At 35.1% G+C, this 12,211-nt stretch overlaps 1 protein-coding gene across 3 annotated transcripts in view; it reads left to right on the top strand.

The window, feature by feature from the left end:
- mapk9 (mitogen-activated protein kinase 9) overlaps window positions 1-11,210 on the top strand; it is a 53,356-nt gene extending 42,146 nt beyond the window's left edge. For 2 of the 3 annotated variants that reach the window (XM_088603853.1, XM_088603852.1), the window contains exons 10-12: window positions 3,773-3,836; window positions 4,008-4,079; window positions 4,661-11,210. In XM_088603853.1, the coding sequence (XP_088459979.1) occupies window positions 3,773-3,836; window positions 4,008-4,079; window positions 4,661-4,806 (282 nt within the window). In that variant the 3' untranslated portion in view covers window positions 4,807-11,210. The remainder of the gene's footprint in view (window positions 1-3,772; window positions 3,837-4,007; window positions 4,080-4,660) is intronic. The other variant, XM_088603854.1, reaches the window with a different exon arrangement.
- Window positions 11,211-12,211: the final 1,001 nt, after the last annotated feature.

The following is a 12,211-nucleotide window of genomic DNA, read 5'->3' as shown; positions in this document are numbered from 1 at the left end:
TTGAATTGCAGCCTAAACCTTTCCCCACACACCCTGCCCCCGTTGCGATTGGAATATACATAAAAAAGCACTGAAACCTTTACGGTAGATGATCAGGTGTTTTGCAGATGTAGGAATAGTTCGTAATTCTGGCTTTATGAACTCACACCTGGGATTCGATTAATTCAAAATGTAACAAAAAACTGCACCAGGTACTAGATCTGGTTTATATTAAAGTTATATCACTGGGAAGTGGTGTTTGGTTAGATGACAGTGTGCTATTTTGTCAGCAACCTGCTAATCTGCTTAACACCTGTAGAAAACATGATTTTATTTCTGTACAGAATGCGTGTTGCGTTTACAAAATTAAAGTGTTTCAAATGTTTAATTAAGAAGTAAAAAGAACTTACAGCTTACACAAAGACTCAAAGACTCTACGTGCATAAAAAGTGTTTTTAACTGATTTCTATACAGTCTTTTCATGTTGATTGAAGTGTTCTTCTTGAAGTTGGATTGCATGATTATTGTTATGATTTCTCTATTATTATCAAATCCATCCACTCGTTCACTTATGATTATTTTGGGAATATTTTGATATGGGAAGGTAATGTTCCTTTTAACTTGGAGTTTGTAATGTCGGGCACTCTGAACGAGTTAAGCTGTGATGCAGTTCAAATAAATGTATTTCCCACAAGCTGTACTATAGTGGCTTTAAAATACAACATAGCACTGTATGCATGCAAAAAAACAGGACATTTGATTGCTGTTTGCCTTATATTTATTTGTTAAAATGAAATAAAAAATAAGATTCAGTGACGTGTTCCTGCCGAACTCAGACGTTGCGTGACTTTAAAAACTGTACAAAATAGTTTAGATAGCAGAAAGTCACCTTGCTCTTTCAAGCGGCTCTGTTAAGTAGAGTTTGTGTTAACACAAGACCCCCTTTAAATGAGTTTTAATTGACTTTGTCAGTGAATAAAATGACCGCGGGCACTTTTCCTTCCCCCTGGTGCAAGGTGACAATGCGGGAAACAGTTTTTTTTATTTTAATGGGAGTTTGAACATTGAGTGAGCCCTGGGGTGTACAGTGAGACTAACACAGTGAGATTACCGAGATGGATAGTTTTAGTAAATATGTTGACAAATATCTGAATTTTTGCAAGATAAAGTTGTATCCAGCTGTGAATCAGCTATTTGATCTTGCCCCCATGAAATTGTGGGAAAGACGTTTAGTGGGCAGTGTAGTGACCATAGAGTGTTTTAATACACTGTACAGTATAACGGTATGAAGCAAGTATGTTTTTTTAAATCTTTGTAATCGCTTTTCTTGCAAGTACATTTGTATTCAGTTTGCTTCTGTGTGTTAGCTGGTGTGTTAGTTAGTGGGCAAACATTCGAGGTGAAAATTCATCCACAAGGAGTGTACCTTTAAAGCAGAGAAGACCGAACCAAACTTTTTCAGCTCTGTATGTCGCTCAACCCATTTCTCTTTGACACTTTCTTTAGTCATAGATGTGGGAAGACGCCTCCCTCCCCCCTTCCTTCTGCCTGCCTCACCTGTTCCGCTTTTTGAACCATTCTGTGTCTGAATTGCAGCAGGTTGCAGGCTCTGTTTCATTTGTTCACAAAGTTATTGACATCTGAAACATCGTGTCTCATAAATATTAGCAAAGCTTATGAAAACTGAAGAAAAAAATGACTATGAAAAAGATATAAAAAGCTTGAAATTATTATTATTAAATTAATACTGTTGATAATGACCAGACACATTATTATAGTTTTAGTGGTATTTTTAATACCGCTTTGTTATTCTCGATTATATCGATATATACGATTTCGTTTTAAGGCTCGGGCGTCTGTTAAATTGCCCCACTGAATAAAGTGTTTTGAATTAAACCGGTTGAACGGTATTAACATGGGCTAATTCATGTTTTTTTTATTTCAATATTAATATAACTTAACATGGAATATGTTATCATATATATATATACAACAAAACATGTTAATATAGTGTACATAATACTTCATCATGCATGAATGAGTCAAATTAAAAATAAAATTTGTTTACAAAGAAAGTGGATTACAGTAATACTACCAGCTAAATATATATATTAAGATCCTTAAATTAATATCATTGTTAATTTCTTTAGAAACGCGATTCCATATTTTATTCCCTATCAATCAAATTTTAAAAAGCATGTGTTTCTTTTACTGCGATAACGAGAGCAAGTATTCATAGGAAAGGTTAATCACTTAACTCATTTAACTTTGAACGTGTTGTGATATTTAGAAATACCAACAAATTCAATATATTGTTGATAATATTTACGATTTTAGTTTTTCAAAGAAATGTTTATTTGTTAAAAGGAAACTCATGGTGACAGCTAGGTTCAAACCCCTGACCTCAGACATGCAAGGCACACGCCTAATCCATTACACCAATGCGCTGGTTAACAATTTAGGCTTGTGCTGAAAAAGGCAGGCAAAATGTTTTCACGTAATTACAATGAGTAAATCTGATGCAGACGTTTACAAAGAAAGAGTACTACTGTGATAATGTGAGCTATATGAATATAATTATATCATTATTAATTTCTTTAGATATGCGAATCTGTTATATTGCATATTAATCAAATTCTAAAACATATCAGTTTTTTTGCCGTGATAACAATTGCAAATATTTAAAGAAAAGGTTAAAACATTCTAACTTTTAATGAAGTTTATAAACTTAATATAGTCAGAAGGAGCACTTAAAAACTTTTCCAAAATAACCACAGTATGTATCTGAATAAAAGACTTAGATGCTTAAAATATTTAGGAAGAAAGTGGAATACTGATGTGTATTTTTTTATTTAAACTACCAATACCAGCCATATACAGTTTATTTAATATGTTTATGTTCCTAAATTAATATCATTTATGACCTTTAGACTCGTTATGCTCCTCTTCTTGTTATGTTCAGCTACTTAAATGTCCCTTTAGTTGTGAAATTCCATATTAATATTCAATATTAAGCAGATTAAAACATGCACAGTAAAGAGATAAAATTATTAAATCCTTTCACTAACAACCAATGCACCACGAGTGCCCCTGTCGGTCATTTTGGTCAGCCAATCACATACTGCGATATAACGCTGTGAACTGTAGATAATTTCGCGTGGTAAGGAGTTGTACTGTGCATTTTGAATGGCTGCATCTGTAAGCTCTGATCTTAGTTAAATCTGAACACAGTTACAACCCCCTTTATAAAGGGTGTGCACACTTATGCAACCAAGACAGTTTTTTTAGTTTTAATTATTTGTCCTAAAAATGATCCATTTATTTTTTACTTCAATATTGTTGGTGTTACAAGATCTTATTAAAGGTTAAAAAAGGTCTGACATGATTTGCCTTAATTTCAGCCTTTACATCAACAAAAGCTGAAATTTCAATAAGGGTGTATGGACTTTTGTTATCCCACATACCTGTATGTTCCTTTTATTTAAGAGAAACCATTTTGAATGTAATCTCTTTACAGTGAGAGACGATTGTCTTTGACAGTGAATTGATACATTAGAAGCTACAGTACAACGGTGGTAGCAAGAGTAATGTTACAATTGACAATTAAATAAAGTTTTAGAAATAAATGAGTTGTTGCAAGATCTTCTGCTTACTGTATCGCTAATAGAAGTTTCTTACAAGAAAGTCCCTTATAATGCTCATAAAAATGTATAGCCTTGCTACAGAAACAGCTTAAACAAAGTAGTTTGAGAAATTAAAAAGGATGGTAATGGCAGATGTTTGTTATTTTTAGCCTCCCCCACAGATTTCTGACAAGCAGTTGGAAGAGAGAGAGCACAGCATAGAACAATGGAAAGGTAAGATCATAACAAATTAAAGGATTCTTGAATTATACTTAAAAGGGAACAGGTCTTACATTAATATAGAATTCACTGGCTGTTGACAAATATCTTTTGTTCATAAAATGTATACTTGTTTATTTATTGATTATTCAACTAATTTTAAAGACTTAACTTTCTGTATTTCAGAACTAATCTACAAAGAAGTGATGGATTGGGAAGAGAGGAATAAGAATGGTGTGATGAAAGAGGAACCGTCAGGTAAGATTTGACTTTGGCTAGGTTAAGACCAGCAGGCACATTGCTCTTCATATCTGGGCAACATTTGAAACCCAAACATGTGGGGGAAAAAGGATCTTAGCCACAAAACTGCTCTGACCTTTAAAGTTTTTGTGTAGAGATAAATGTAAAGCACAATTTATGTTTTTGCCGGCACCTAGCTGTTAGTGATGAGCCCTTGGTGGTCTTGAGAGAGTTAGGAACATTAGAAAGGTTACAAAAGAGTGGAGGTTTGCAGCCTTTCTAGCTTTTTTGATTGCATGTTGGAAACATAAGTATCTTATCCAGCCATAGGCTTCCTTATCCAGCCAGGATATCCAGAACAGTGTGGCTGAGTAGTTTGTTTCAGTCTCCCACAACCCTTTAGTTTAAAGAAATTACTGTTCTTACTCAGCACTCAGTACCCAATGTATTTGCTCTTAATTTCCCATCCTCTGGTTTGTTTCACTGCTGATCCTGAAGAAGTCCTGGCAGGTTATGGTTGAATTAGGGGATGTTTGTGAGTACAGCCCTGTTTTCCTGCACTTCTGCTGATCAACTAGTGCTCCCCTGTGTGTCCACAGATGCAGCAGTGAACAGCAGCACCACTGCCTCGCAGTCCTCCTCCATCAATGACATCTCTTCGATGTCTACAGAGCAGACCCTGGCTTCAGACACGGACAGCAGCAGCATCGACGCCCTGACCAGTAACCTGGAAGAGTGCCATTGAGCGCTCCCTCCCTCACGGACTAAACCGTCTCTCCGGATCCACTGCAAGCAGCTTGTGCTACTCGGGCCGCGATTTCTAGCTCGCTTTGTGGAAAAGTGAGCTGAACCATATTGTGTACGTATCTTTTTTCAGCTTGTATGAGAAGTCATGTGATAGAACAGCTGTGTCGATCAGTTGGGGGATTCAGTGAAGTACTGTATGCCCGCACAATGCAAAAAAAGCTCTTTTATTTTCTGACTTCTTTTTAACTTTTAAGTTTGTTCATGCCTTGGTGTCTTATCTGCCTTTGAGGGATGAAAGATGTTCATATTTTGGAACTTTTTTTAAAGCAAAATGATGGATTTTAATCATGGCACATATGAGCAAAAACCTCATTCATATCTTTACCATCATAAATTGTCTTATTTGTTGGAAATCAACAAACCTTTCTGCCAAAAACACTATGAATTCATTTTTAATTGTATTAGAATTGGAAGACTTTCCATACTAAATCTGTAAATGTGTTTAGGCTTTTAAAGAATGTCTGCTAAAGTGTAATCTATGGGGAAGCATAACTTTTTTGCACTTTTTACTTTTTAAAGGTAATCTTTTTAAATGTAAAATAATATATTATTTCCATCATCATGGAGCTTTCCTACATTGTTGCTCATTTGGTTTCAGACAGGTGTTCCTGACTTCAGAACATAAAATTCAAGATAGACAAGCACAGTTCAGTTTTATTTAAAATATCTACAAAAAATCCAGGGCCCATTCTGGGCATGTGAAAGAAGGGAGATAAATTTATTTAGATTTTCAAACTCGGGCCTTAACGAGAAGTATTTTGCCTACCCTCCAATTGAGCAATATCTGCTGTTCTAGACCTTTATTAAAATGTCTCTGCATGTTGTAAAAAAATATGCCTGTGCTTTACTTAATTGTATTGAAAATGCCTGCCTTTTCTATTACATAGCATCAATATTACAGTGGATTAGAGTCCGAAAGGCAACGCATCCTCCTAACCAACACAGAAATACAGTGAAGCTGGGTTGTTGTTTTTTTGCATATATCTTGTGGGGAAAAAAGTGTTTTAGCTGCTCCAAGAGTCTAAAGAGGCATATACTGTACACAAAGGAACACATATCCATTTATTTGAACTTATTTGTGTAACAAACCAGATCACCATGATGTTTTGGTTATTGGCATAAAAAAAGGCTGACGGGTGACATCAATTTGCACAATCGTGCAGTTTGAACTGAACTTTAGTCTGCTATTGTCAGATGACTAGCGCCTTTGCACATAATCTTGTGTGTTCACAAGGTTGATCATTCCATGGTTAATTATTGTGTGGGAAATGTAAGGAAATTACAGTGAATTGTGTAATATTTCTGCACTTTAATCTGCAAAAGAAACCCCAGATGTATTTAAATCCCTAACTCCAAAACCCAGCGCTGAAGATCTAATTCCAATCTCAAAACAAACCTAGTTTATTCATTTGAAAAGGTGAATTTAATCATGATGCACTCATTAGCAAAATGTGATAAATTGGGGGAGTTTTAATGAGATCAAATGTTCTGTATACTTCTGCATTGTTAAAGAGACCTTAAACGGTATGCATTAGAGCAGAGTTCTCAAATTCAGTTCCTTGAGGACCTGACTTTTCTTCCACCTGAGCTCTCTGTTACATACTGTAGTTGGTCTATTTATTTAATGACCGTAATACTTCTAATCAGGCTGTTAGTGTTTTGGGCAAGTGTAACTTTATTGAAGTGCATGACATTATACAAAAGGCATACAGTATGTTTGAGTCATTCACTTTAATTTTAATAGAATGACATTGCACTCAGTATTTTAGAGTGGATCTCTGTCTCTAATCATAAAGATTATTGTGTGTTTTAAGGGCCTCTTCATTGCTCCTTATGTGCCATCTGTTGTATCTTACAATCCAGTAAAGTTGTCCTGTTATCCAGTACTTAAAGGATATAGATTGTTTTGACAGGAGCAGACATTTCCTTGAGATATTCACCCAGCTAAACTTATTTCCTTAACTCATGAGAAAAAAACAATTATTTGAGAACAAATCTTTACTGACGACAGTTAAACAATGGTCTGTTTAACTGATGGCAGCATTTTTTGGATGGACTGCATTTTTGCTTCTGCAGTCTTGAAAAGGTTTCTGAAATGCCAACCGACACTCCTGTAAATACAGCACAGCAGATGGGAATAATGTCTTCCCACTTGAGTTTGTTACCTTAGGTAAGGTACTATCATTGTTCAGTCACTTCAGAAACAATCTTTACCTAAATTGCATTGTTATGAAATTAAAATATGATTCCTGAATAGACTTGTCTGAAAGTCTTTCTGTCTTCATACAGTATAATGTATAGTTTATGTATTTGTAAAGGAAAAGAAGGTTTGTACATTAATGGAGAGGCAAGATACACAGTAATATCAGTTGATCTGAAATAGGTTGTTTAAGTTCGGTGTTTCTTCCCAACTGTAAAGTTTAAATTTATCTGCCTTCTACAGTGAGGTCAACAGAGCTACATGCTTGGGTGAAACTGAAAAGCAGCTGCAGTTTGAAACTGACCATTACAGGCCTTACAGATGAATTGTTCACACAGTCTCTTATACTAAGAATTACATTTTTCGTGTGGGGGTGTTTGGGGAAAAAATGGTAAGTGACTAAACTTCATCAACAATACCAAAGTATTTATTTGGGCTACAGAATTGTTTGCTGTAACCTGGCAGATTGCAGTAAAACTAACGTACTAACCACTCTTGATTGGAAATGGAAATTGATTCAAAAACAATTTTGGGAAAACATATTAACCTTTGAAGGGAGCTAACATTATTGCAGCCAGACTACAATCTTTAAGGTGCAAAAAGGTGGCATTTATCCATTTCAAAGCATTGTGATTTTTTTGCTAAAACCTATCAAACTGTGGCTGCCAAGAAGATGAAATATATTGAGAACACACTCCTGTGATTAAAAAAGCCCCTGCCTGGCTTTCACAATAAATGTAAATGTGCTTACAAAAGACTCCTTTAAGCATACCACTGTAATACTTTATTGCTATTCTGTTTTCATTGTAGTTGTTATCGAGGATTAGTTCTCTCACTCTTCGACCCTGAAATTGTGAAATGCACTGTGTGATCTGGTTGATCAAATACTTTCTCACTTCTTAGAGACTCACAGAGTGTAACTATTTGTATTATGCCTCTAAAGTCTGCTCATTGTAGCTTGTTATATATCAGAAATAAACTGAATTCAGTTGTGGGACATGGGTAACTGTGTAACCGCTAGGCTATTGCCATAGCTTTGGGGTCTTGAATTTTCACTACAGTCATGGTTTCCCTGCCACGTTCTATGAATGTTGACTTCAGCGACTACTTATGGGCTCAATAAAATCTGCAATTCTTATGAGATTCATTTGCAGAATGGTTTTAATCTCAGAGAGTACAAGGATAATCATCATAAGACATTAAGAGTCAATATATAAAATAACATTTGCTTTTTTAGTTGCATTAACAATTTACATCATTTTCTTTTTGATTGGTTTACAGATGTGTTTTCATTTGCATGACACAAAATTTGGTGTCATAAAATCAAGTTACGGATGTAGTGGTATCATGCTTTGATTTGACTTAGGTGCTTTGTCCTGGATTTTCTTGAGTGTGGTTTGGGAAATCTTGTCTGTATGTTTTCTGTGAAGCCTTTGCCTAGCTGTCAGATGAAGACTGATGAAGCTCCATGCCTTTCTACTTTTATAGCCTTTTAATTTTTCTGCCTTATCTTTAAATTTAATATTTGTCCTTATCTGTATTGTCTGCAGAGGTAAAGGACTAATGTGCAATCTTCTTCTCATTGTCTTTTCCTCTTTCTCAATATGGTCTTTCAGAATTGATAAGGGAGCTAATATTTTATTGCTGTCACCAAGAAAACATTTGCTACTGAATTGTTTACAGTGAAATAAAACCAAAACATTTACCTTCAGCTGTAAAAAAGAAATGTGTAAGTTAAATGTGATAATCTTTCTTAAATACTCACAACTGGTTTAGAACATTAGCTTGTACCATTGAATGTAAATACTGTTTACAGGGGACAGTTTAAATTGATGTTTTTAAACATTTCATTAGAATGCCATTTGACCTTTATCAGTCTTGCCTTAATTTGCTGTACAAGTCATACGAGATCTCTATGTGCAACACATACTTCTTTCCTTCTGAAATGGAGATAAAGTGGAGATAAAACCATGTACAATTAGCCAAATGTTTGCCATGTGTAATATATTTTGATTTTTACATTTCTCTGGTTACATCTTAAATATTGTCTCAAAACAAGATTATCATGAAAATTTTCTTTGGTTTTATTTTTAGTCTTGATATGATTTTGATTTTACTGACAAAAACATAGGTGTTTTACATTTCTCCTATTTGGTCTTGAAAACACTATTAAGAAAGTAATCAAATCTACTGCTTAATCTTCATTTACACTCCAATTACACAAGACTTTTAAGGAACTTATTTGATGCTTCACCATGGGCTGTAATGCTGCAGAATGTGCAAACGATCATGGTGGCGCAAAGATCCTGTGCTACACCATTTTGATAGTGGGAATTTAGATGAACAATAATCCTGGAAGTAGTTGTCAGGCCTTATTTTACTTGATCACACTAAAGTGGTTCTGCTAGCCCACTGATGTCACATGAAGGTGTGCTGAGACTCACAAAGCCACCACCATCCACAGATGAAATGGAGAAGATGCAGTACAGTATGTGTCAAGTAACTGCAAGAACCTGCACCATTATGGAACCGAATCATTGCATCTTATACTGCCTGGCCATTCACTTAAAAGTGATGTTTATATACTGTATATCGAACCTTCCTGAAATAACACGGGAGAAAAAGACAAATCTAATATGAGAATTGGGAAGCCATACTTTCATTTTTCTAGAAAAACGTTTTGGATTTTTTTCAATCAAGATTTAATTTTATATTCAGAAAAACATGAATAAATGAGCACACACACCTGATTAACATGCACATGAGAAAATAACACTTGGAAAAAAATAGCATATACTTTTTGTATCCTATTAATTTTGGTCTGTTCAGATTAATTTCCAAACACACAATTTCTTTTTTTATTTGTACTACATATCCTTGTTTTAGGAGAAGGCAAAAACTAATCCTACCATGTATACCTCATAGGAATTCTACTCATTGCTCAATTAGTTTTTGACCTTTTTTTCCTACCAGCATTTAACTGGTGTATATTGTACGTGCCATGTGTAATTTGAACAACCAGCTGCCTTCCAAAGAGATGAACCACATCTTATCACTGATAAGCACTGAAGACATCCGTTTTAAAATCTCTCAGGAGAGTCTTGCTTTAGTTACGGTTTACACATGATAAGGATACAGAATTCCGTAAAACCTTGCAAAAATTCTCCTCCTCCCCTTAATTGGCTATATAAATTAAATTTTTCAAAGTAAAGAAATACTGTACAACATGTCAAGTCATAAATGCACCTGGTTTTGTCACATTTTGGAATGTTTGATTCTAAAGATTCACTGAAAATTTTAACATAACCATGGCCATCATGGAATGGTTTAAAAGTTACAACCTTTACCAATATACCGAAGTTAATAAATCAAAACAAATGGAATAGACTTGCAGACATTTTAAAGAGATCTGAATCAGCTGGAGTATCCCATAACATCAGCTAGTTTGCATGATCGGGACAAAGCTTCACTGCTGAAAGTATTTGTGCTCCATGGTTGGAGTACAGATGAATTGTAAACCACTTAGCCTTTAATCTCAGTGAGAAAGCAACTCTATCTGCATGTTTCCTGATTGGTTTCGCTCCATTGAAAACATCAAATAACATTTATTGATACTTATGAGAATGAAGCAAGGCTTTCACCTTGTTTCATTCGATGAATGTTTTTTTGTTTCTCAAGAACTATGATTTTGTAATGAGGCTTTTGCACATGTGTGTTTTGTATTGTTTCCGTCAAACATTAATTACACCAACATATCATTTTCTTTGACCTATGTAAGGTTTTGAATTTGTCACCTGATGTTACAGTGTGAGTGTTTACTCTCTGCCATTTGTAAATTCAATTAAGGCAGTTCTTTGTAAGGTGACAAATACCTGAAAACTGCTACAAACTGTATATAATTGAAGTCATGTGCCATTTGTGCTTGGAAACTGCTTGTACTTTGCAATTGTTTGTCTCAATGCTCCCCCTGGTGGAAGCTCAGGGATTTTATGGTCTGGTGTGTTTCTCTTTCTGTAATGTTGCTTCCAGAAGGCCGGCTTTCCCAGACTGATTATGCAATTCCCTTCAACAAGATTGCATTTTACATCAAAATGTTATAAGAAAAAAAAATAAAAATAAAGAGTGACATAGTAAGGAATGTATTCAGATGTTATCCTGGTTATTTTATTTGAAATATTCAGTACATACTGTTGTTAAATCCTGCACAAAAATATGCTTTAGATGACTAACATATTTCTAAAGTAGTGTCCCTATTTTGTCCCAGGTTTTTATAGATAATTCAGAATTGCCTATTGAAATCTTTAGGCTATTTGGTAAGGGTTATTAGCTCTTTAGTTTCAAAGTGCTTATTTGCATCTTGAGTGAATAGCATTTCTCTTTCCAGCCAAAACACAATGCATTTAAAGTGTGCCACTTGAGGTAGGCACAAGGCTGAAGCACTTAGATCCTGGGTTCAGGTGTGCTTGCAGTGCTTTTGGATAACATTCTTAGCACAGCTTCCGGAATTGCTGTAAGCTGCATTGTCCCTTACATTCACTTGTAACTGAAAAAAAAATAACAAAAGTGGTAAGTGTATGATGGAAATGAAATCCAGTAAGGGTCAATAGATCAGATAAAAGTTTATTCTGCTGATTCTCATGTCAGTTACTAGCTGCTTGGCTGGTCCCAAGTTAAGCAGACTAGTGGCGCAGAAACTCAGCTTCCCTTTCAAGAGATTGTCCCAGCATTTCAAAGCAAGTGTAGTTCACCAGTTCCTCAGGGTAAGGAAGCCGTGGGTGCAGATCTCTTCAAAGCCTCTCAAGAATTTATGGGGGAGCAGTGCCATTCTTCACACAGCAACCTTACTCTTTTACTGTATTGTTTCTGGCTTCATCAGGCATGTTATGCAGTGAAAGATAGATTTGTAACAAACAAATCACTTTGACTCATTAATATTACACCTCTCAAGATTTAAGTTTTCTGGTGACACAAAAAGCTAAATTGTTTTCTGTGCTGAAGTTATTTTCTGCTTAAAGTATTGAACAAGTAAAATAAACGTTATTGGATAATTCCTTTGGATATCTGGTAGGTATGTAATATTTGTACTTTATGTTCTTTCATATTATATCTTACAACTGTTAGGGTCCACACTAAAGGTGGCTGC

The sequence above is a fragment of the Lepisosteus platostomus genome, chromosome 13 (genome assembly GCF_059453375.1).
Source record: "Lepisosteus platostomus isolate fLepPlt1 chromosome 13, fLepPlt1.hap1, whole genome shotgun sequence".
In the NCBI taxonomy this organism is placed as follows: domain Eukaryota; kingdom Metazoa; phylum Chordata; class Actinopteri; order Semionotiformes; family Lepisosteidae; genus Lepisosteus; species Lepisosteus platostomus.
Note: the sequence above shows the minus strand (reverse complement) of the source record. Positions and strands in the feature narration are given on the sequence as shown.